The sequence below is a fragment of the Carassius auratus genome, chromosome 41, assembly GCF_003368295.1.
Source record: "Carassius auratus strain Wakin chromosome 41, ASM336829v1, whole genome shotgun sequence".
In the NCBI taxonomy this organism is placed as follows: domain Eukaryota; kingdom Metazoa; phylum Chordata; class Actinopteri; order Cypriniformes; family Cyprinidae; genus Carassius; species Carassius auratus.
In genome coordinates, this window is record NC_039283.1 from 5,057,509 (window position 1) to 5,084,119 (window position 26,611).

Sequence of the window (26,611 nt, forward strand, 5' to 3'; positions counted from 1 at the left end):
GCCTATTTTCGCTCTGTTTTGAAGGGTTTTTTCAGCCCCTTTGGACCTGACAGCTCCTGTGACAATTTACTTCTAGTTTTGGAAAACCTCAGCTCGCGTCACGTGACACACGCACAGCCACGCGTCTTCTATAACATGAAGCTTCTCTTCATAGAAATTACTAAAGAAATGCATTTCAGTTACATCGTGATTTTAATGCTGTTTATTTAAAGAAGATTCTCGGAAGGTTATCAGAAATATCACTCTGACCCAACTGTGATATACATCGTTTTGTAAACAACGACAATTATCGTTATTATTATTATGCAACATCAACAACAGCATAAAATAATAATAAAAACAATAGTAATGTGGGCGTGGTATGCAGAAACAACACCTGGAAGAGGGAAAACCTGCCTGAAAGACGTGCTTCCTTTATTGAGAGATTCTTATGTGTCGGTAATGAGACGTGTCGAGAACTTCAAACAAACGGAACTCTGACACGAGAGAGAGAGAGAGAGAGAATAAATCAATGTGTTGTGTTCACTGCGTGCATCTGCCTATAAAAGTATTTTTAAGACAAAAAAAGTTGATGCCTATTAAAAGCGACTTTATAAACATTCGACAAACAAAATCTAACGCCACAAAACAGCTTCTATTGGGCTACTTTTAAGCTGACACTAGTAATCTTAACTTCACGAATAAAGAGTTGCGTGAATGCAGGATAAGGGCTGTAATAGATAAAAACAGCAAAAGACACAGAGAGGTAGGACTGCAGCCAGACTCCGAGAGATTGATAGTGTGCGCTGAGCTCGGGGCAGGGCGGTCACTGTTTTAGCCCTCTTGAGTAATCCTACACTTAATCACCATCACAGTGACAGAGAGCGCCGGAGACGTAAGCAGATAAGGGTTAAGTAGGTGTGGATTCACCCGAGGTATTAGCATATGCTTGAGGAGAGAGTGAGGGGGAAAAGAACGAGATGGAGATGATAGAGATATCCGTACACGCGTAAAGAAAAGGGGATGAGAGAAAGAGCGTCGTGAACGTGCGCGAGCCAAAGACAGTCTTTATAGGCATGATGATGAAAGCTTGATTAAAGTAAATGAGCTACCTGTGCCCCGGACTAACCTCTGGCACGCGCACTGTCAAGAAGGGTATCGGGCGAGGAGGATGGAGCGAGAACACAGTCAGAAGTTCATAGTGACGTCGGCTGACTGATCCTATACTGTTCAGCTGTCTAGAGTAGACATAGGCCTACACAATGAGAAGCCAATAGCCAAAAATAATTTCATAGTACCACATTATGGCCCATCTGTTCTCAGTTTCTACAAGAATGTAGGTAAGACCATTAATTTGCTTCGCTCTCTTGTTTTTGTGGCCTACTTCTCTTATTACTAATTCAGTTAATCACGAGACCTTTTATTTATTTATTTATTCTTGCAACCCTCTTCCCTTTTTCATCTCTCTCTCTCTCTCCAACGATTATCCTGCCGTCTAATTAGAAATCGATAATGTGAAGCCGGCGGGTATTTGCGATGTGTTTGTGAATGTTGAGAACAATTCCCTGGATAGAGGTGGATAGAATAGGAAGAAAAAGAAAGCGCGCGCACACACTCATACACGCACACCACCACTGCCGAACAGAAACACACTTACTGCTCCGAGCTATTCGTTTTTTTAAAAGCTGGAAAAGCACACACTAAACAAGGACAGAAAGAAAAGCTTTCCTTTTCTGCGCGAGGGACTGAGGCATTAGCATCTGGGATTTTTATGCAAATAAACTATACGGGGCTTGGTGGTGCATGTGCCTTAAGAATAACTTGATAATGAAATAAGAAGTTGCGTCACGTTCCGATTAATAGACACAGACCAACAAAGGATACAATGGAAAGTCATTTAATGATGACATTACATTTAAAGACTTGCCATAACTTAAGAAAAGCGTTTCAAAACTCATTGTCATTTAGTCCCGTTTCCATTTCAGAAATCATAAAAGAGATTATAGCTAGGCTTATACTACAGCCTAGGCTAAATATTGTAGCTATATATATATATATATATATATAGAGAGAGAGAGAGAGAGAGAGAGAGAGAGAGAGAGAGAGAGAGATTCATTAGTTGTGTTATTCAATTATAATTATTGTTAATAACCTACTTATTATAAAGTGTTTTAAAGTGATTTTAAAGTAGCCTAATTATTACAGTGAATTATTTTGTTTCGTATATATTGCAGCCATCATCAGTGACATGGGGTCATAGCTTCTTCCCCAACAATGAGATGTGATCTGAAGTCTCTGCAATCCAGGAGACGGAGGCGACGGGTTAGCGCTATTATTGCGCCAGCAATCGAACTTAAACGAATTAGCAGCTCGCGACGCCGATCTGGAGAAAAGCAACAAGAGAAAAGAATAGGCCCTCGTACATTTATTAGTTTAGCTCGCACCGAATTCGTTTTTCGCCACAGTTTTCTCTTTATTTGCTCCCACCTTAATGCGTTTGTGTCTGTCCTTGCTTGTGATTGCTATGTCTCTTTTACAGAATTGTTCTTTCTCTCTTTCTCCGTGGGGAAATGTTGATTTAGATACTATATAGCACTTTTCACACGAGTTTTTTTTTTAAAGCAGAGACAGCCATCTACTATTGCATTATATTTCATCAACCTATCCGGTGGGGAAGACTGATTTCTCTACATTTCGAGCATTTCTGCGCTAGTTTGAATCCGTCCGTGTGCCTCTCCACTTGAGCCTCTCATTAAACGTCGCTCTATCTCTGCTCACTTCGCCATACTCCCTCTCTCTCCCTCATTTATACGCGCTTTACTCTCCCCTTGCCCATGGCTATATGATCGCAAAAATGTGTTTACAAAACTCGATCTCGCTCAGATCAAACCGCTCCATCGAATCAAAGAGTCTGAAACCGAGACAGAGGGAAAGAGGCTGGAGAACAGGGAATATGCAGGGGCCGTTCGTGTGTAATCTTTCAATTCTCTCTGTGTCTTGTGTGTTGGTGTGTGTGTTGGTTTCTGTGTTTTAATATTTTTGAATAGCCTGTGTGAAGGAGATCAGCTGGGACTTAAGAGAGGGAGAGTCTTGCTTGAATATTTACTTGCTTTGGCAAAAACAAATTAATCGGTGAGCTCGAAATAACTTTGTTACACATTTTAACAGGAGACGCATGCAATATCGATTGACTTCTTTGTCAGCACACTTTTGCCTGCCATATTAATGCCCTGCAAAAAGTGCAATTGTTCCTTTGTATTTTAACTTATCTATCCCCTTATGATTTTTGGTAATAGGCTATAATGTAGATTGATTCGGACATATCAAATAACATTTTTGACTCTGGAAATGTGTTACCGCAGAAAGCACTTTAAAAAAATGTTGAGAAAACTCTTTTCTGCCAAGTTTGCTGTCTTTGCTGCAGTAATATTATTTGTATGATGTTGAGAAATAGTCAAAGCTGTGCAACACACCTCCTAGTGTAGAGACATCAGAATGCAAGAAGGGGTGAAGTCTGTCACAACACGGAGAAAGCACAAGACAGAAAGCAAAAATAAAATTTAGTCTGACTATAATAAGGCATCAAATACATTTCCTGATGCAGAGCAACACAGTAATTACATTAATGCAGATTTGCCCAGTGCCTATGGATAAAAATCAAGAAGTTATTAGATGGCAGCAATAAGAAAGTGAACATTAAGTTTAATTGGTAGAACAGGTTGCAAAGCCAACACAAATAGAGGGTGGGTGGACAGAAGAAATGCGTGTGGGAGAGAATGAAGGGGTAACGAGGGATGAGTGGGCAGACAGACAGGCATGTGGAGCGATTATAGCAGGGTTTATGTATGAGCTATTGATTGAGTCGGTGGTGACTTCTTGAGTGGTTAATTCGGGAAGTGAGAGCGAAAAGAGAGAGTAACTCACTGACCAGTGGGAGGAGGGATAAAGAGAGAGGGGGATCGCAAAGCAGGAAGAAATGTGGCGCAATGGCCTAGCTTCTGTCATGTAGAACAGTACGTGATAAAGACATATAAAGGAAGCACAAGAAGCATAACAGCAGGATTCATTAGCCTAACTAACTGGTTGCGGCTTTATTTAGAGTGATTTAATGGAGGATCATCTGGTGTTTTAATGCACACTTAAATTGCTGCGATCTCAAGACCTTGAGCAGTCTGCACTTCCCTTCTTTATTAATTAGCTTTCCACACCTTTTAAATTAACATCTTGCAGAGCCAACAAGTTCCCTTGTGCACCAATAATTTGAAGCAGAATAAACGTGCCTTGGTTTTCCGCGTAAAACTTTTTTTTTTAAGTGCGCAAAATGTTACACAAACATTATTTCAATTAAGACCTTTAATGCACATATTTGTTTAGTGGTTATAAAGCGAGTAGCTATAGAACTCACTTGTTTAGCCCTAGTTTATAGGCCTGTTGAGCGAATAAAGGTCTCAAATTAGTGAAAACTGAGAGATTATGCTAAAGGATTTTTAAAATGAATTTTTAAATATTTAATTTGAGAGTTACAACCGCCTTAAGACGCTTATAGACTCACTAAAACAGCGTCATATGCTGAAATAACCCGCCACATTAGCCTGTTTATCTTGCTAAGACAGTGCTTTGCCTCCTGCTCATTCAAGGAGAGGAAACAATCGTGGAAAATACGTCGTGATGTCACCTCACAAGACGACTGCAGAATACGAGCGGCGCGCGTGTTTGTGTTAAGTTTAAAGTCCGCTCGCTCTCCCGCGCATTTTCCTCTTTCTCTTCCCCTCTCTTCCCTCTCGCGCAGGTTTTGATCTCTCAGCGGCGAGATCAAAGGCGCTCTCTGGCTATTAGTCAGCGAGAGCCATTGATCCCACATCGATCCACGCGAGACACAGCCGCCCCGTGAACACCGTACGAGGCTCCCCAAAGCTCTCCCGCGCGTCGGGAGGGAAAGCGAGCGAGGAGAGAAAAAGAGCTTTAAGGGGGGCGATGTGTGTGTATATTTTTTCACTGGCGCGGGCAGAACCAAGCTCGAGCTTTTTCTTTGCCGCGGGACATGAAACAATGAGGCTCGAGCCGGTTTTAATAAAGCGCGCTTTCCCTCCTTTCAACTCTGGCGCGAGGCGGACTAGTCGGCAACGGAGAGCGATCGATAATTAATGACGATGAATAATTTAACCATATTGATTGATACTTTTCTCCGTCTTTTCTCCTTCTTTTCCTTGTATCTTAAATACGATGTTCTATAAGAAACCGATACCATATCACACGCTCGCTCCCAAAGTTGAGCAAGTTCTGTTCCGTCTTCTATTTTTTACCAAGTTTCCTCGGCTTTCTCATCCGCAAATGTTGGGCACCGCTTCCACGCTCTCTTTACCTTATTATCTCAATTATTGGCTCTCGCATCTAAACCTCGCGAGTGTTATGGAAGATGATCGCTGTTTGGGGAGAGTGGAGTAACACGGGGTGAGACGCGACCAATTAGACACGAGCTACAGGGGTGAATTCACCCCTAGGCGCGAGACCAGTGACCACCCTCCTGGGGTGACAGAAGTCTCTATTTTTAACAATATAAAGCTTTTACAGGACAACAACAATTCTGAAGTAAGGGCAGTGTAATCTCATGTCAGTGTGATTGTAATAATATTAAGGGATGTTAAATGACAGAAGTGGTATCAGAAGATTGTTGTTTGATTAGATATAATTTAATTTTAATATGATTCATAAATATGCATTTAATATATTTAATGTACTATTTAATATATTAAAATATTAAATAAGGTTTTGTATAAGAATTATGTAAAAAAAAATAGGACCATGTATGGCTGATATTTGCTACAACTGTGTGTGACACATAGGCCTACTGTTATGTTTGTTAACTTCTGCTTTGTGTTTTGTATTTGTTATTTAAATTAATCAATTAACAGTACATTTGATTGCCACACTAAATTCATTTTTAAAGTTTACAAGTCCATATGAGGAAGATTGCACTCTATGACATTGATTTGCAGTTTAAGCAAACATTCTAAACTTTAATGTGAAGCGGATGAAAATTATATCAATGTTTCAGACACCATGCAATAAAACACAGAGCAGCCACAGATGTTTAAACAAAAATGTGTTGCAACGTTTTCCAAGTTCAAGTGTGGTTCTCTAAAATAACTGCCATTTATTACATCCTATTTAGAGAAATCCATTACAAAAGGGATCTACAAATCTTTGTAGAGGAATTCATATTTTTCAATATTGTGATTAAATGCCCCTCACTTTGCACGCTCCAGCTGAAAGACAATGATGTCTCATCTATTTATGAATTATTAAGAGTTATTCTGAAACTCTACATCCTGTAAACAAAGAAGGTCTCGTAGAATTATGTTTGTTAGCTGACTGAAAATTTTTCACTTCCACAAGTTTGCATAGGAACTGCCAGTTTTGTCTGGTAGCGTCCACAATGTGTCAGATGTGTCCCATTTCAAGCTCTCCGTCTTGACCATTTCTCTCCTTACCCCTCTGTTCCCCTGCTCTCCCCTTTTCCTTGTTCATAACAAACACACAAGCCAGTCCTTCTGTTCTTTGACCCTGAGGCTGTGCAGACTGTCAGGGTAGAGTCAAGAGAAATCGAGAGATTGAGAGAAAGTAAAAGAAGGAAAGAGGAAGGAACGGTGGGGGGAGAACGAGAGAGCGGGACGAGGGAGCTAAGTAAGTCCTTTTCAGTGGCAGCCTGAAACAGAAAGATGACACAGATACAGAGGGTTTGTTTCATGTCCTGGGAGCAGAGAGCAAGAGGGACAAGCTTCATCACATTCCCTCAGTATCTCTGCTTCAGAACCTTGCTGTTCATCATTTTCACAACAAGAAACAATGTCAGCCATCTGTTACTCAGTTCTGTCTCTTTTCCTCCACTCTTTAGTCCACTTCTGTACCTCACCTTTTAACCATTTTATTTTGGTACCATTTTTATATTTGGTTCACCCAATATGTGTTACAACCTTGTTTCCAGCAGCTTGGTTTTGTCAAAACGTTAATGTGCAATCAGCAGTTTTCATTAAATGTAATTAGTCACAGGGGTAAACATGTTAAATCTGTAGGGCATCGCTATTCCATAGTGAATGAGTAATCAATGCCTGTGTTTAAATGCAATAATGTTTGTAACAGCACACTTATTATTTCATACTTAGTGCTTTTGTGCTATAAGATTAGCACAAATCATTTTTCCATGGCATTAAACTAGCATTTTTTGAATCCCCACACCATTACAAACAGATTACTGAAGATTAAAATGATTTGACATACAGTCATGACATTTAATATTAAACCATGCAATCTGCTTTACAAAATATAATTTTATTTTGTATATAAAATTAATTGATATATACTTTTTATTGTTTCTCATTCACCTAGTATACACATATATATGTATATTCATATATTTAGATATATAATTAATTAATTATTTACAATTTAAATCAAGTAAAACGTGTGTGTAAATTTTATTCCCCTCTTTTCTACTCACAGATGATATAACTGTGAGCTGCTGTTAGTTTGTTACCTTGATGTGATCGTATGTACCTGTCACAGAAGGGTTTTATTCTTCTCACAAGTGCGTTTGAGAATATTGTCTTGGGGAACGGTGTTACTTTGTGTTGCCCTGTCCATGTGTATGTGCATCTTTTTTTCAGAGTTTTTTGTTTGGTGTGTGTGGTGGTTGTGCACTCCCTGAATCAGTGTCTTCATATCTAGGAGACTGTGAGAAGATGTATTCCCTTGGCTGCTAGTTATAATGTTTCTGGGGGTGATGGGGAGAACTTGAAAGCCGTGTGCTGCCCAAATCAAAACTAACAAGGAAATGATGGGGGCTCCTTTATCTCCTCACTGGCCTGGAGGGGAAGAGCAGGGCAAAAGAAGGAGATCGAGGGAAAGGGAGGTGTGATGGGGAGGTGGGGGGCGTCCTGGCTTCCTCTTTGATTTGTAAAAAATGCATTACCTCCGAAATCAAACGGAAAATTACTGAGTGGGAGCAAAACATACAGAGGAGAGAAAGGGAGAGAGGGTGCAGTTAGGTGCATGGGCAGGTAAGGCTGGGTTTGCTTTGATCGGATAGGCTGGCCGATAGGAACTGAATACAGATTTCACAAAAGGTGGATGAAAATATCTGAATGAATTCATTTACAGGTGTGGCATTGACTGCACCAGTTGCATTGCGCTCAATTATTGCTTTAAATATTGTTAAAGTAATATCTATTCATAATATGACAGTCTAGTATAACAAAGTAAAAGACTGTCCTGCTAAGGCAAGGTCTTGAAAGTCTGAATCTACATTTCTTTGCCTTTGCAAAGCTAACGAAATTGAAGCTACTGAATTGACATACTAACTTTTGAGTAGAAAAGATACTCTACTAAAGAAATAACGACAGATGAATGTTACAAGAAAAAAATAGCCAGTTGAGAAGTAGATGTTACGATGGTGGAGAGCAAGTGGACAGTCCAAAGAGTAAAAGCAACAAAGGGTAAGGGTGTGTGTGAGAGAGAGAAGTGCCTGGAGTTAGCAATAATAATTTATACAAACACACCTCAATAATTCACGTTCCATTTCAATGCTGGAGGGAAGATCCAAAATTCACAGAGCATAATTAAATAGAGTGAGAGAGGAGAGGGGGAGAAGGAGAGGCCAGCATTAAATATACCCTTGTACCGGCTCCTCTTTCTTCCACCCGAGCTTTGTAAAACAACCTTTATGAAATTGTGATGGCTGAGGAGAGATTGAATTTCTCTAGCCATGTATACTGAATTGCTGCATGGAGAGATGGATCTTTATTGATGCTCCCAGTTGTTCTGATAGCAGATGCAATCTTCAATGATTTTTGATATCCTGCTTTGAAGTTATTTTGTATGAACACATGCCCACCATGGCGAGTTTATTTCCTTTCGCTGCAACATGAATATTTCACGTTGGAAATTAAGTTCCATTTTAGTGCAAATCAAGTGGAAACATGGATTTTTTATTTCCTACTGTTAAATTAATTTGTTTTAGAATGTATTGTACATTTTTGCACTTTATCACAAAAGGTAATGTTTTAAGGTGCAAAGAAATACCTTTGAGAAGCTATAAGGACTAATTGCTTGAGGGCCTCTTGTGTTCAGCATGAGATGGAGTCTTTTGAACATTGCTCTTTGAGAAAAAATGCTCAGTGATCTTGTGCATGGCTGAAGGGACAGCCTTCGGCAACCATATTTAAAGAAACCCTTCAAATGAACTGGCATTGATTGATTTTAGAGGCCACTGGAATGACATGCCCTCATGGTTTATAACAGCATGTTCTGACATACTGGTGTGTAGAGGGTGAAATGAGTCCGCAAGCCCATGACACATATTTGTTGAAGTCAAAGTATTATGCATTAGCCTTTAGCCTTCTTTGTTCTAACTTCAAATGGTTTACACTCACATTTTGTTGGTTTGTGTGTGAATGCAGGTGTAGTGGAGGTATGGACTGTAACTGTGTTAGTGACCTGCTGCTCACGCCACCTGTCCCAACCCTCTGGACACCAGGTGAGACATTGAAAGAGGTGTTCTTTTTTAAAAAGATGTTCTGTATGACAAGACAAGTAGAAAGAGATGCATAGATGTTACATTGATTTTTAAAACAAAGCTATGATACATATTTAAGCTAATTATCAAACTAATAAGACCAACAGCATGACTGTGAGTGTTATATGCTATTATACTGCAGTTTACTCAAATAGAAGTTCATATTGAGCAACTTACATTTTAGACACTATGTAGTCTATAGTCAGGGTAGACTCATATTTAATTTTTGACAGGAATTGAAGTGAGGCTGTGAGGGATAGAAGTACATTTAGTGGATTGTACTGTTGTTAAACAACACAAACAAACCGATTGTTCTGAGGAAATGTCCTTCCAAAAACAAACTTTCAGTAGACAAAAGCACCATAAAACAGTTTTGAAAGTAGTGCATTGGGGAAATTGACGATTTAACATCAGAAGTTTAATAAGTTGGTCAGAAACATACATTTCGCATATAAACTGACAACTAACCATAGCTTTCAGATGCCATTTTTATTTTTGGCTCAAATGTCACAGAACCGCGCAGGATTATGGGATATCAAAGGCAGACAAGGATGCATATGCTTCCTTCAAAAATCGATCAAATGAAAGGCATATCAGAAGACAAGTGGTGAACCTAACATTGTATTCAGAGGTGCCTTGATGCTTTGCTACCTTTGAATGCATTCTGTGATTTTGTTCAGTTTTCCAGGCCCCTAGTCAGTAGTTTTGTCGCTGAATATATCAGTGTTGTGAACAAATGAATGAAAGTTTCAAATAAAAACACCCTCTTGTCGCCACCTACTGGTGTGACAATGACACCTGCAATAATAATCGCTTTAAAATCCCCACTTTTTATTCATAGCTTCACAGTTTGCTAGCGGTGCCAAACTATTTCAAATACAAATTCAGTTAGAACTGATGCTCAATTTTTACTCCTATATGTCATTAAGCTGTTGCTACATTTTGAACAATAAGCTGGTACATATACCAATTGAAAGATTTTTTTATAATTATTTTTGAGAAATGTAAAGTTCTCTTGCATATCTTACATATATACTTACTTATATACTTATATATATACTTTAAACACAGGCTTACTATTCCCTAGCATCAAAACACCCATCGTTTCATCGGTTATTTCAGACAGAAATGCTTTTAGCAAGTAACAAAACCAACAGGCCTTATCCAAATCCTTTCACTTACTCGCCTCCCTTTCCTCAGGCATCGCCTTCCCAGACTGGGCCTATAAGCCAGAATCAAGCCCAGGCTCCAGGCAGATCCAGCTGTGGCACTTCATCCTGGAGCTGCTGCAGAAGGAGGAATACCACGGGGTGATTGCCTGGCAGGGAGACTATGGAGAATTTGTGATCAAAGACCCAGATGAGGTGGCAAGACTGTGGGGCATTCGGAAGTGCAAACCTCACATGAACTACGACAAGCTCAGCCGAGCACTAAGGTATGCACAGCATGCATGTTTCATATTCATAGGATAGTTTTCTGTGTTAATGCTTAATTGCTGCCTTTTATTGTTCTCTCATGCATTATGCATATTCTAGATGGCGTGCTTTGTTGAGTATACAGTCTGTTCGGCTGTTTTTCTGTGTTTGTGTGTGTTTTCATCTTGCATCTGATGGAGGGAAAAACATCATTTATATTTTCCTCTCATAATATCCTGTATAATAGCATTGGCCCCTCCATGCTTGATAGTATGTGGATATTTTAAGTGCTGCCTTCCCTCTGAAGAACATCAATACAGTCCAATTTGTGGAATCTTTGAACATCTAAATGGATTCTGGATGTTCTTCGGCAAGAGCCTCATATAAAGAATACTTGTTGATGGGGATTTTGAAATTAAGTCTAAGATTGATTCATACCTCAACAAACTTATATCAGATCTCTTTCCAAACTCTTCCAAACTTTTAATGTTTGAACTTTAACCCTGAGTGAAGTACTTCTGCGCATTTTCATGCAAATACGCTTATCCATTTCTCATCCTGTGTCTTTTATCGTTCTGCTTAGCTCCCTCCTCCCCCAAACCTCCCTTTAATAGATGCTGTCGCTAGTCGCTAATTGTTATGAATAGGCACAGGCCATAATTAGCCTCGTTGATTAGCCTTGTTTAATTGCTCAATTAAGGGGCACAATTGCCACATGAAATAAAAGCTTACAAATTATTGCGCCGGCAGATTGCATCACACCAACTTGTGTAGGCTGCCGGACCGGGTAAGGTGAAGTCAAGCATAAAGTGTGCTGAGATTAAAGAGCCTCGCTCTCATGCACAGGTGAGCATCCTCAAAGTGCTCGGACACTTGTGATGAACGTGAACGGGTGATGGTCAGGGGACAAGACACAAAGATTCTGGACAGATCCATCTCTTATTTCCAACTGAGCGATACATGGCTGTGTGATGTTAAGGGAAATCTAAACAGTCATGACTGTGCAGAACAGGAAGCTGACAAGGCTGACATTCCCGAATAAAAGGCCATGACCCTGGAAAATGTTTCGGGTTGGAGGAGGTGGCAGGCTTTCCCCCCTTTAAAGGGATAGTTCAGCCGAAAATGAAATCTGTGTCATTTATTCATCCTCTTGTCATTCCAAAACTCTATGGCTTGAAAAACACAACAATATTGGGTGTCGCTGTATAGACAAAAAAACTGAATTCTTCAATATTCTTTCACATTCTTTTTTTTTTTTTCTGTTCTCCAACCTGCAGGTACTACTACAATAAACGCATTTTGCACAAAACTAAAGGAAAGCGCTTCACCTACAAGTTCAACTTCAGTAAGGTGGTTCTGGTGAATTACCCACTGCTGGACATGGCCAGCTCTCCGTTCCTGTTGGCTCAGAACCACTTCAATGGAGGAGGAGCAACACCAGACTGCAGCCCTGTCACCCCTGAGGTACAACTAAAATAAATACGTTGCATGTATTAAGTGCAGTGCATTTACAGGAGAATAATATCATCAGAACAGAACTCAAGATAATGAGAGACAGGAATGAACCGCTAGATGGAAGAGAAGAATGAAGTCAGACAAAAACTTGAAGCGCTGACGTGCTCTGTGATAATAACAGCTCTATTGCCAGTGTTTAATGATTGATGGGATTTTTTATCCATACTGTATAAGGCTCTACGTATTAGCTTTGATGTGAGGGATCAGGCTATTGATTGTACAGAGTCAGTCAGTATGTAGGGATCTTTTTTTTCCTGTATTTATTTTATTTATTTTACACTTTCTGTTTTATTCGCCTTAGGTTAATGTTAAACGTTAACTAAAATAGTTATCATCTGAATACTAGGGGCAAAGCATCAATTTAAATGTTCTGATTGAATACAAAAAGACTGAGAATATGATTTATCAATAAAGGTTTCAGAAACCTGAATTGATTTAAAATATGCACCTTAAAATTTAATTTGGTTTAAAAGAATAAAGAGTGGTTAACTTGCAATACAAGGTAAGTTAAAATAAGTAAAATGCAGTAATAAAATGATTGTTTGTATTAATTATCAGACTTTACTCTAGCCGTAAAATAAATAAATGGATACATAAATCTACCCAGGTCATTCTATGAGAAATGTATATGCTGTACATCTTGACTAGAGGAGACTGGAGGAGAAAGGAAAGAGAGCGAGCCAGAGGTGAAGAAGAAAGTAGAGAGAATGTCACAGATGGCATTATAGCCTTAAAACAGAAGAAGACATTATCCCTTTCCTCTCATCTCTGTCTAGGATGGCATACTCATCACTGCCATTGATTGAAAATGAAAGACGTGAGAAATGAAAGAGAAGGTGCATGGGGCTGTCGGATCAGTGGCATGTAATTAATGCAGTTTTGTTAAGCATTCCAGATTACGTAGCTTAGAAATACAGTTGTGCCTTTTCTCACTGAGATGAGAAGAGTGACAAATTATTGATCACCTCCATGTCACTAATAAAGAGAGAGAGAGAGAGAGAGAGAATCTTTACAGCATTCATCCTCTAAGATTCCTGCGATGACATCCTGGTTTCCTTTACTGAGCTTTATCCACCAGCACCCTTTTCTAATCTGCTCCCGAAAGCTGTTTCACATTTTGGGAGGTTAAACCCAGGATCTCTTTGTGGCCTACTCTGACTGACATCTTATGAAGTCTTTAAGACAAGACTTTCTTATTTCAAGATTTCCAAGATGGTGTTAAAGATGTCATGGTTTCTTATCATCATCCGATGAATTTACAGCAATGAATTCTTGACTTGTTCATCATTTATTTAATTTTTTTTACGACTTCAACATTTTTACTACTACATAAACATCAAAATAAAATTGTTGCTAATTTATAAAATTCTGAACATTTGTTAAAATTGACAAGATTATTAGTTATCCTATCAGTATTGTAATTTTTTGTAAATTACTCCATTTAAACAATGTCATTTATTAAACTTTCTTCTCACTCAGTCTTTTTCACTGTGAAATGATCCTGACACACTGTGTTTTCTCTTTCCCATCTTTCCCAGGCCCTTCAGTCTTTATTCCCTCGTTTACCTGAATCAGGTCGAGGGTCCTCTATATTTGAGCGCACTGCAGGGGCCCCAGGGCCTGAAGGGGACAAGCTGAGACTGGACACTTTTCCTTTCCTCGGCTCAGGTGAGACATAAATGAAACGGAACATCAAATTTGACAAATGTGATAGAGAAAATAATGGATTAATGTTAATTTGTAAAGGTTCTTTGTTTTTTAAGAGCAGTGAAGTGAAGTATGTAAGTGTGAGTTCAGATATAAGTAATTAGTTCACACTGTTATCAGTAGTTTTTTTTATTTACATGAGAGTGTTAGTTTCCATTTGCATTTTACACTTGCATTTGTGCACTAGCACTTCCTCTGAGAGTGGTTTGGTGTCATGTGCACACCCCTTTGTCTTATCAAATGCTCTGTACATACACTGAAATTCTGGTGTATCAGAATGTATGAGGGCATGAGTATGTCAATGCGACTCCCCCTCCCACAAAAAAAACCTCACCCCTTCAACTTTGTTTGTCCTGAGGTCCTGTTCCACCCTCCTCCTCTTCTTACCCCTCTCTGCCTCCCATGTGTACCCCCTGTCCTAATCCCTTCCCAAGCAGGAAGGCCCTAATTGAGGGTGCAGGCTTCAGTTTGTGGCCTGTGGGCGCCCATTACTGTGTTTTCATAAGCAAGTGAAGCCTGCCTGACTGATTCAATATTCATGTGTCTGCTAGCTACTCCTGGCCCTATACGTACACACACACGCTAGCACTGTCAAATTAGCCCTGCATAGCAAATAACACAGAGAGAGGCAGAGGAGATAAAAAGAGAGGGAAAGAAAAAAATGGAGAAAGTGAAGTAGACAGGAATGAAGAAAAGAAAGAGAGATGGAGGAAGAGGTAATAGGTGACAGTATGAAGAAAAGGTGTTTGTAATGGATGCAAAAACATTGTGAAAACCATGTAAAATATTATTAGTGTGAAATAAGCTCTCATTTCATCTCATAGGTACATTTTTAGGATATTAGGATATATATTAGGAGAATATTAGGATAATTAATTAATTTATTCGTGGGCAAAATAAGATGGCTGATTTCTTATTTCTATTTCCATTCCATTTGATCTTGCATCTTATAATATTATATTAATAATGTAGAAAACCGAAAATTAATTATTTAAATTAATAAATGAATTACTAATAATTCGACACAGACTTTAAACATTAAACTGTTTTAATGTTTATAATAACATGAAATGTTTTTGGACAAAATCAGCGTATTAAAATGATTTATGAAGGTTCATGTGGCACTGAAGACTGGAGTAATGGCTGCAGTCAACATAGGAATAAATTACATTTGAAAATATATTAAAATAGAAAACAGCCATTTTATATTTTAATAATAGTTCACAATATTACTGTCTTTATTTTTTTTATGAAATAAGTGCAGATCATAACGTGTACATATATTTAGAGAGAGAGAGTGAAATTTAAGTCAACACAGGAATTAATAAAGGATCATAATATTCTCACGTTTTCTTCACATCACATTTTTCTGATGTTTTAGGAATATATTATTCATAACAATAACAAGCTTTCTAGTTTTCTCTCGAAGAACGAGTTGCCTCACATTCTCTGTTCTCAGTCTTGTCCCTAACATCTGATCTTAAACATTACACTGGTTTTCATTCCATGTTTTTCAATTTCTCCCACAGGGGCTCCTTGTTACTCCAAACCTCCATCCCTTTTGGGTCCTTACCCACGGAACCCCTCTTTTGACTACCCCTGGGGCTTCAACCCCTATCTCCCAGGGGCCTTTTCTCTGAACAACTGTCCCAAATTGCCCCCAGGCTCCCTGTACTCTTCACATTTCTATCCCAGCCCGCTCCATTCCGGCCTGTCTCAGCTGTCACACCCCTTCTCTTCGCTCTTACCCCCCGGAGACACGACCGGGGCAGAACGTGGTCAAACGGGAGGAGCAAATGGCTCTGCAGGCGGTCAACCTCCCAGACTCTGCATCCCACCATACCCAGGGAACTTGCCACTCGGCCGGACTGAGCCGGGGAACGGGGGTACAGGTGTCGGTGACCGGGATAGAGGGGAGACCAACACTGGGATAATGGGTGGAGCTCTTGGTTTGGGGTTAGGCCTAGGATTGGGTTTGGGTGGAGTTGGCATGGGAAATGGAGGAGGAGGCCATCAAAGCCCTTCTGAGCGGAGAAAGGGTGTGAAGCAGGATCCGGAGTCTGACTCTGAGCTGGAGATCACAGACTTGAGCGACTGCAGCTCAGAGAATGAGAACGAGCGGGACTTCTCTCTGGCGAAGGAGCCAGGGCTGGGTGGTCGCTCACACCCTCTAGAGGCCAAAACTAGGGGTCTCGGGGGAGTTTTGCCCCCTCTCTCTTCTCTTCCTCCACCTGTGTCTCCGCATCCCCTCAAAAGACTGGGACCCCTGACTCCTCCACCATCATCCCTGCCTCCATCCCTCTCGCCTTCCCTCACTATAATCGACCGGCACAGGGAAACAGAGACACTTAAACTTGCTCACAGTTAATTTGTTCTGTTGTGTGATTTATTTATTTTTTGTTGATGTCTTGCACATGTTCTCTCTTTTTCTTATTCTGTCTGTGTATTCCTGCATTTGTGAAATAACACACTTTTTAAATTGCACTGCATTCTGGTGCTGCTGAAACAGGCAGTAAATTTGTTCAGTTTGGTGTATTTCAGACTTTTCATAAATGAATGTTAAGCTCTGCAATACAGTGTTCAGCTGAAGAGTGTAACACAAGCAAAATGCAATAATGGCAACACTCAAATAACATAGTTATTTTAAGGTGATTCAGTTGTGTTGCGATAAAGCACTTTTGTTTTTATTTTCGTGCCGATTCCAAGGGATTTAGACATATAAGTGGTCAAACATTGCCATCTTGTGGTTGTATTTATCTAAGCCTTTCATTGTTTCTAGGCAATTATTTATTCATGTTCACTTTCAATTTTGCAGGTCTAGTCCATGTCTTTTTTTATATATATATATCAAAAAAAAAGGAGAAAAAAAGTATGACCCTGAGAATAAGAGACAGAATCAACACTGCTCATGCCAGTGACTATTTAAAGTTTGTATGTATTTCATTGTATATATTTTATTATTGTGTACATTAAGTACTATTACTATATGGGATAGTTGTATTGGTATCATTTTACTCTGTATCTAACTGAAGAGTGATATATGAGACAGGAAAATTGTTAAGTATATATGTGTAGTGACCCAAAGTTGACAGAGAAAGAGCACTTTTTTTTCACATGGTCATAAGAATGGCATTTAGATGGGGAAGTGTGAAAAATAAATAAATTACCAAATCACAAAAACCCTGCTCTTTCTAATTGTGCCCTGTGGAAATGTTCCCCAGATCCCTCTGAGTAGATGATCCTGATGGACGGAGTATGCCACTAGTCTCTTATTTCAATAATTCATTTACCTAGTGGTGAAGTACTAAAAAGTGTGAATAATATTAGTTGCAGCATCTGCTAATTTGTTTAACCAGTGTTCATGTAACGTTTATTATGTTTGATATATGAACTTCTGATCTGAATGTAAAAACAATACATAGGAGCAGAATGACACACTCTGATTAACAGATTACCTTCAAATACAATTCAGACAAGTTGGGGGGAGGGGGGTACAGATAACATTTGATACAAAAGCAAAATGCAAGTAAGATTTTACCAAACCATGGCAGCAATATTTCCAGATATTCTTCTATGATATTATCTCATTCTAGATAAGAACTTGAAAGAACTTGTTACACGACAGTTGGTGCCCTTGACTTGCCCGTACTAGAGGAGATTTCAGCTGTACATAGGACTTTGTGTAGTTGTTTGTACACATTGAAAGAAAAATACCATTTACCTTTCAGTAAAGATGTTCTTTGTTTAATTGTGAAATTTAAAACTGAAAGGATGACTAGAACAAAAATGAGCAAAGAGTAATATCCTCAAGAGCAATAAACAATATTCTTACGATTCAATTGTGAGTGTGGATTTTTTTTTTTTAGTTCAATATATGATTTCAGATCAAATGCATTTCATAAAAAAATATCTGTACTTGTTTCTGTATGTGTAAAAAGCCTCATTAGGAGGCCTACATCCTGTGAATTACCAAATTAACTGAATTTTCACAGATTATATAGCAAAATAGAAGCGCAAAAAATATATATTATATATCCTGCGCATACAAACAACAACATGAGTTCATTATATTAAAAAAAAACACAGAAAAATGCAAGCAAGGATGGGGTAGTTTCACGTAAGGTCCATTTCTACCACCAGACACAGACTTGGCAATGGCACATTTATAAATCGTGAATATATGTAATGCCACGCGGGGCCGTAGTGTCCCTTGGACACGCGCTGAAAAGCCCCGAGAGCCATTCAAACGAAGGGGAACAAATTTAGTGTAACACTACACGGAACCACACGGGGATGCATAAAACGATTTTTGGACATCTTTCGGCCTTTGGTGGTCGCAAGTCACAGGAAGAGGCAGTGGACGGCAAAAGTTACGTTTCCAATTATTAAAAAAAAAACGCTTTCAGTTGAGTGCACTCGTGGATCACTGAACATATTTAATGATCACAAAGAGGAATGTTGTAGTCCTACTTTTACATCTACTGTCAAACGTCGCGCGCATGAACTGCTCTCCACTTCCGCGTACAATGTTTTTTTCCAACGACATATAACAACTTTAGAACAGGAAGCCTTCAGAGGCGCTTGTCACTTCGTCTCACCTTTTAGGAGAGGTAAGGTTTAAGCTTAAATATATAGATTAGGGAGTCTGTTATGATTTGGAGGCATTTAATGTTTGTTGGTGCGCGATGATGTGATTTGTCATCAGAGGGAACCTATTCGCATGGTAGATTAGCACGATCGGCGAGCGATACAATCCTGCCAGTTAGTCTTTGCTCAGCGAGAGGAATGCTGTTTGGCTACAATGTAAGCTTTGCCAGCATTCCTGTTATTTCCCTCGACTCGCGCCTCTCTTTTCAACAGAGAGCGAAGATGATATTTAAAGCGAGATGTTTCGAATGAGCAACTCTCACGGCTAAACAGTTTTGCTCGAATGGAGTCCGTCGCGATATAAAGGCTACAGTACATGCAACAGCTATGTCAACATAACCACCTTTTGCGTTGTTGTTGATTTTTCAGCCTTGATAAGCAATGCAAGATGTTAGCTCTATACTGTAAATAATTGCATATATTTATAATAAGCTATATCAGTTGTAAATGAAAAGCCTTTCAGGCAGCAGGATTTTTTTTGTTTTTTTTGTTCGTGAATAATATTAATATTTAAGCAATATTTTGTTGTAGGGTACTGCATATAAGCGCGGCTGAAATTTCGTCCTATTGTGATTTATGTAATAATAAGTAGCCTAAGTTCTTGTCATGTAAAGTTAGCCTGTTCTTATTTATTCTACTAAAAACTAAAACCGTTCAAAAAGAAACCAGAGCAACAGCTTTTACGTGTTTGCAAACAACAAACAAAAAGAAAGCCTGGTCTGGATCAGCATTTCTGAGAGGAGTGGATTTCCGCTTCTTGTTCCAAGCCTTCTGCAATCTTTGGGCTTTAATTCCATGTGTTTTGCATTTTGCACTCACTGAGAGAAATGCACAAGAGCAATGGCCTTTAAAAACCTGCTAACTGCCACAAGCAGACTCACACTGCTCTGCTTCTATGCATAAAAGAAAACAATGCACATTTGAACTATCAGAAAACATACTCCTTGCTTCGTTTCAACTTTTATTGTCAAAAAAAAAAAGTCAGTATTTACAGTGTTGACCCTTGCTCTTCATAACTTCTGCAGATTGCCCTGGTATGCTGGATAATATCTTCTGGGCTAAATCCTGACTGATGGCAATCCATTCTTGCCTTATTAGTTCTCAGAGTTCACAATTTGTGGGGTTCTGCTTGTCCAGTTGCCTTTTGAGGACTGAATATAGGTTCTCTATGGAATTGGCAACGGATTCAAAATTTCAATGTTATGATCTTTGAGCCACTTTATAACTCTTGCTTTATGACATGGTGCTCCATGCTGCAGAATTATGAGAGCCCACTCCTTTGGTTGAAAATCGACTCCACTCATGGATGGTCTCCGGATGCTTCACTGTTGGCACAAGACAGGTCTCATGGTAGCGTTCTTCTTTTCTTCTCTGAACAGTCGATTTTCCAGATGTCCCAAACAGTCATAAGGCTTTGCACCAGTCTTCTGCTGTCCAATCCTTAAACTTCCTGCAGATTTTCAGTCTCTCTTTGGCATTTTCTTGGAGAAGTGGCTTCTTTTTATGCCCTTCTTGACACCAGGCTGTTATCCAGTAGTCTTGGCCTCACTGTGCATGCAGATGCTCTCACACCAACCTGCTGCCATTCCTGAGCAAGCTCTGCTCTGCTAGAGACACGATTCTGTAGCTGACTCTTCATGAGGAGACAGTCCTTGCGCTTGCTGGACACCCTGGGACATCCTAAAGACTTCTTCACTGCAGTCAAACCTCTCTCCTTGAAGTTCTTGATGATCCAATAAATGGTTATTTCAGGTGCAGTATTCTTTGTAGCAATTTCCTTGCATGTGAGGCCATTTTGATTGCTGCATATGTTGATGATGGGGCTGGGCGACATGGCCTAAAAAAAAAATCTCATATACAATTAAAATTTATTTTGCGTTTAAAGTCTGTCTAAACTTGATGACACCACACTACAGTTGCAATCATCTGAACGTAGTGGCAGTATATTTTAACATAAATAGAAGGAGGCATCAGTTTACTGATGGGGATCGTGTCACATCATGCTGCATCCAGTGTACACAACGTCAGATCGCACCGCTTGTTTCCGGTGTAGACCTGTCGCTAGTTATTTAATGGGTAATGTTATAGCCCTGCTTGTTTTTAATGTTTTTATGAAATATCTGTTTTGACTGCATGATCATATCATGTATTATTTACTGCCATGCGAGCCACAAAAGTAAAGCTTGGCAAGTCGCGAGTTAACAAGTAACACTGCTCTAGGTTGCTTTTTGGGCGGGTGTTATTGTGCTGCCGCAGTCTTGTTCATTTCGTAGGTCAAAACATCTCTCTCACTCGGCAGTGTGTCTCTATGGCAAACGCACGGGGGGAGGGTTGAGCACAATCGGCAGATTTGCAAAATACAAAATTTATGTCACTACCAAAACTTTGGCAATGACTGTAGGTTTTACTGATACCAGTAGCTAGGTTGGACCACACTGGTCAATACAGATTAATCAACCGATACGTCAAAAACAAACAATCACGTTTCTAGAAGCTGCTCTTGTACTGTATAATAATAGCAGAGCTTCTCCGCCACTCCAGCAATGGAGGCCTCCTGGAAAAACTATCGGCATAGATTTTTGCTGATAGTTCCAGCAGTCATCTATTGGTGCTGACAAAACCACAACATCAGTCGACCTCTACTGGTGTATAATGCTTGATACACACAGCGTGCACACTGGCAAGTGGTACCGGAGCACTGCGGCCAGAACATACAGACTTCAGAACAGTTTATACCCCCAGGCCATTAGACTAATAAAAAGTCAAAACCCACTGCCACTTTTACCTGTACCATCAGGTTAAATTCAGCCTCTGCTGTTTACCTGCTGGACCTCCATTCACTCATAATGCATTTGACTGGCATCATGGACAATTTAAACCTTAGTCTTTACACTGAAACCTTATCACTGCTTGACATTTTAAAATTGTCACTTTATTGCAACTTGCACTGAATATTTTTTACTGTGAAGAATCTTTTTTTATTGACAGTTGATTTTCTAGGTAGCATAAATGTTCTGTTTTTCTTTAATCATTTTCCTTGTTTATGCTATCATTTATATTTTTGCTTAATCTACTGTATATTCTGTATATTTTTTTTAACGTATTTTGTATTGTCTAAGTTATATTTGTTCGCTTTCTACACTGTCATTCTCAAGAGAAGTAAACGAAGTAAGAATTTCATTGTACTCCCATGACAATAAAGCTATTGAATCTTGATACATTTATGATAAGCTCTGGCAACTCTAAAAATAGTGTTTTTATGACTCTTATTGATATTCTTTAATAAACGGAGTACAAATTGTAGCCCTTGTGTTTGTCTATAAATAAAGTAGCTTTAACTTGAGGCTTAGTTTGTTTTTGTTGTAGTTACATAAGCGAATGTCAAGGTAAATCAATGTAGGCCATTGTTTACATTTTATGTTTGGCTTCTAGGTAATTTGTTGTGTAGAAAACCACGGTAGTCCATTACATTTTTGGGCAAGGAGCACTTAAGAAGCATCGTTAGTCTTGATGCAGTTCTTTGCTACGACTGTCTGACAGCTAGAGTGAACTGGGATTAGATTAGTTTAACCTTCATGGAGTGAGCCTTGTTCATAATTATTGTATGCATTTGAAGAGAAATTGCATTCATCAGTTAACCTGCCTGTATTCCTCTGTAAGCTAATGGTACTCTGTATTCATCTTAGTGTTGTTATATGTAAACATTCTTATTTCTTGCTTCCTTTCAATAAAAAAAAAATCATATTATTGGGTTCGTTTGGATTAAAACGCACTGCTGTCAAAATGTATAATCCTTTAAGAGGTTATTACAGTTCAGATTGTTCTGTTATGTAGCACTGACACATGGAATGGCCACAAGCATTGTTATACTTGTAGCTTTTTGTGGTTTTACGTAACTGTAGGTCATAATGGAAAAACAGGAAGAAGATACAAAGTCACTGAGATGCAAACAGGTTTAGGTCAACAATGAAAAGCTTCAGGCATTTATGGCTTTAGATGGTACAACCCATTACAAAGAGATTCCTGATTACTGTAGTTCAGTGGAAAAGCTGGAATGATTAGCCTGTCACGAAGCCAGTTGGATTGGCCATGTACATGATCTGTTTGATTCAAGCTTGTTTGTAGGAAATATCTCAAAGCAAGCATCTTAATCTTGAATCTGTTCAATCATCTTCTTTCCAATTGCTCAATCATAATTATTAAATACACAGCATTTCAAAATTTGGGTTTGGTAAAGTTTTTAAATGCATGTGTAAGACTGTTATTTTCACAAAGGCTGCATCTGTTAAATGAAAAATAAAGACTTTAGCATTGTAAATAACGTTAAAATGTTCTGTTTTCTATTTAAAAAAAAAAAAAATTCTGTTAATGACCAGGCTGAATTTCAGTCGCAATTACAGTCTTTAGTGTCACATGATTAAAACTTTTGAACGGTAATGAAGGTAAATCACATTTGCCCCAATACCAAGTAGTATCACACAAGTACCTATTTTATCGTGGTATTGCAGAGGCTGTTCAGCTGTAATAATTACTAAACCAAACTTCTAAAAAATTCACTAAACTCATCACTGGTAGTGCTCGTTTGGTTAGCTTTCACGTTGTTAAGTTTCTCTTGGGCTATTTTTTAATGGATGGCTTATGTACAGATGTCTGGCCGCTGGATGTCTGTTATATTCTCTCATTTTTTCCACTCTGTTGTGCTCCATCTTGTGTCTTGTGTGAGTGGTGCATGAAACACTGGACTAAAAAATACATGTCATTGAGAACTGCGTGTAATGCAAGGTAATACAGGTCAACAGGTGCATCTCAATAAATTAGAATGCTGTGGAAAAGTTAATTTCAGTAACTCAACTCAAATTGTGAAACTTGTGTATTAAATAAATTCAGTTCACACAGACTGAAGTAGTTTAAGTCTCTGGTTCTTTTAATTGTGATGATTTTGGCTCACATTTAACAAAAACCCACCATTTCATCTCAACAAATCAGAATACTTCATAAGACCAATTAAAAAAAAACGTTTTTAGTGAATTGTTGGCCTTCAGGAAAGTATGTTAATTTACTGTACATGTACTCAATACTTGGCAGGGGCTGCATTTGCTTTAATTACTTGAATCGATTTTGCTTAACAATCCACATAATGCTGCGGTTCTCTCGGTTGGTTGTCTTTTTCTTCCACACTTTTTTTCTTCCACTGAACGTTCTGTTAACATGCTTGGATACAGCACTCTGTGAACAGCCAGCTTCTTAGGCAATGAAAGTTTGTGGCTTACCCTCCTAGTGGAGGGTGTCAATGATTGTCTTGTGGACAACTGTCAGATCAGCAGTCTTCCCCATGATTGTAGCCTAGTGAACCAAATTGAGAGACCATTTTGAAGGCTCAGGAAACTTTTGCAGTTGTTTTGAGTTGATAAGCTGATTGGCATGTCACCATATTCTAATTTGATGGGAGCGTGAATTGGCGGGTTTTTGTTAAATGTGAGCCAAAATCATCACAATTAAAAGAACCAAAGACTTTAGTCGGTGTTCAATGAATTTATTTAATACATGAGTTTCACAATTTGAGTTGAATTACTAATTTATTGAGATGCACCTGTATATTCTCATGCGGTACATGCATCACGTTACTTTTGTAATATACCGTGGCACTGCCGGTGTTTTACCTCATTAGTGTGAAATGTTAGGAGGTTTTGCTCCCAGGTTTGAAATTGGGGTGGATAATAACTGAAGCAATGGGGGTGCCTTACCACTTCCTCTTCCTGTTCTGACATTGTTCGTCTTTTTCTTTCTCTTTCTCTCTATCTCTCTCTCTTTCTCTCTTTGAAATTTGTATAGAGAGGCAAGTACAGTCTTGTCCAGACTAAAGCTACCGACTCTTTCTTTTAAAGGAATACACATAATTTCATTTTGTATCACTCCTCCACCTGCTTTTTTTCTCAATGTGTCTCTCACTTCCTCTCATACACTGTGTTGTTTTACCATAGACAGTGAGTGCTTTGTGTTCACTCCTGGAATGGAGAGTAATGTCATTAGACCATAGCAATTATAGTGTTTATGCTTATGGGAAATTATATTTTCTAATAAAAAGTTGCACACAGTAATATAGAAAAAAGTGAACATGTAAATTAATAGACGCAGGACAAGTTTCATCTTATTAAAGTGATAGTTCACCCACAAATTAAACTGCTGTAATTTACTCACCCTCATGTTGTTTCCAATTCTGTATGACTTTAGTTCTTCTGAAGAACATAAAAGAAGATATTTTAAAGAATGTTTCAAATGTTTATACAATGGAAGTCAGTGGGGTTCAAATATATTAAATCCATGATTTAGGACTTAAAGTGATGGCAGCCTAATATACCTGCCGCTGTTTTTTTTTTTTTTTTCTTAATTTTTTTAGGTTCTTTTTAATAATTCTGTTAGACTTTTTCATTTGTATCTTTGTTCATTGTATTATTTATATGTAGTATTGTCAAAAGACCTTGTACTTCGGTACCAAGTCGGTACAAAAAAAATGAAAACTATATTGTACCAGGTTTTTTAAGTACTGGTGGTACCGAGTGCCTGGTCAACCCAGTTCTTGATGCGCTCTCTTCAGAAAAGCACAGAGACATGACGACATCAAAATGAGGAATTAAGGAAAGGAGTGATTATTTTATTACAGCAGTTCCTATGGAAACCTTTATCATCGAAATAAATTGGCATGTTTATGCCACCACAATTGGACTGGAAGGGTGTGGGGAAACAACACTTCTGTTATGAATATTATTAAATACTTTGATTTGAATGTCGGATTGTAATGATTGCGGTTATTAGAGTAGTTAATCATTAGCATAAATGTGGCTAATGCTAATATAATGAGCATTAGAATAGTTTCTTTATTAACTATTTAATGCTCCTATAACATGTATTCGATTAAAAAAACAAGAGAACATGATGCTATTTACTATTTTTACGCACAAGATGCTTTAAAAAAATTGTGAATCTAAAATATGCATTTTAGAGAATGAACAAATGGTTAACATTTGCTAGTGTCATATCAGTCAGATAAGCAGGTCTGGGCTTTTTTTTTGTATATTTTTTTTTATATCTAACTTGGATGTTATTCTTCTCTGAATAACTCATTTCAAAAGCCCTTTAAAATTAAATACATACACGGTTTGGATTAAAGTATAGTCAAATGTTTTAATTAGCATGTTTTTCTTTTGCTTTGGTACCAAAATTATTTCCGAGAACCATGTATTTTCACTGGTATTGGTACCGAATACTGAAATTTTGGTACTGTGGCAACACTATTTATATGTCTCATTGTTTGTAATTGGTTTATTTATTCTTGTTAAATTATTGGTTGTTTACTTGTTTTCAATAAGCTTGAACATTTTTAGCTTTTATTAGTTAGGCTAGGATCAGGTTTTGCGGTGTTATTGAAATATTTTTATTGTGAAGGTTTTTTTTAATGTCATCGACAATGCTGGCATCTTTACAACCTATTTTCGTAGAAAATAACTTTCAATATAAGATTTTGTTCATATCGCCCAGCCCATTGGACCCCTCTTGGCCAAAGCATACAGCAGCAGGGTGTTTGTGTGATCACAGTAGAGGTTGATCGATATATCGGTCGACCGATATATCGGGCCGATATTTGTCCTTTTTATATATATCGGCATCGACCGATATCCGTGTTTAGTTTAGTGCTTTAGGAAGATTCAACTACAGTCCTGGGAGATAAAGATAGTCAGAGAATTTCACTCTGTAAATGGGGTGGAGAAGTTGGCAGCTC

General features: G+C 38.5%; 2 protein-coding genes across 8 annotated transcripts in view; both read left to right on the forward strand.

Moving 5' to 3' along the window:
* LOC113059873 (ETS translocation variant 3-like protein) overlaps window positions 1–17,994 on the forward strand; it is a 52,405-nt gene extending 34,411 nt beyond the window's left edge. Inside the window, exons 5-9 of the mRNA XM_026228526.1 lie at window positions 9,435–9,511; window positions 10,751–10,985; window positions 12,243–12,429; window positions 14,019–14,148; window positions 15,717–17,994. Of these exons, the coding sequence (XP_026084311.1) occupies window positions 9,448–9,511; window positions 10,751–10,985; window positions 12,243–12,429; window positions 14,019–14,148; window positions 15,717–16,555 (1,455 nt within the window). The 5' untranslated portion in view covers window positions 9,435–9,447 and the 3' untranslated portion in view covers window positions 16,556–17,994. The remainder of the gene's footprint in view (window positions 1–9,434; window positions 9,512–10,750; window positions 10,986–12,242; window positions 12,430–14,018; window positions 14,149–15,716) is intronic.
* A 477-nt stretch (window positions 17,995–18,471) lies between these two features.
* Window positions 18,472–26,611, forward strand: part of LOC113059874 (rho guanine nucleotide exchange factor 1-like) — a 41,310-nt gene continuing 33,170 nt past the window's right edge. For 6 of the 7 annotated variants that reach the window (XM_026228527.1, XM_026228528.1, XM_026228529.1 and 3 more), the window contains exon 1: window positions 18,472–18,797. The gene's annotated coding sequence lies outside the window, so the exon portion shown is untranslated. The remainder of the gene's footprint in view (window positions 18,798–26,611) is intronic. The other variant, XM_026228534.1, reaches the window with a different exon arrangement.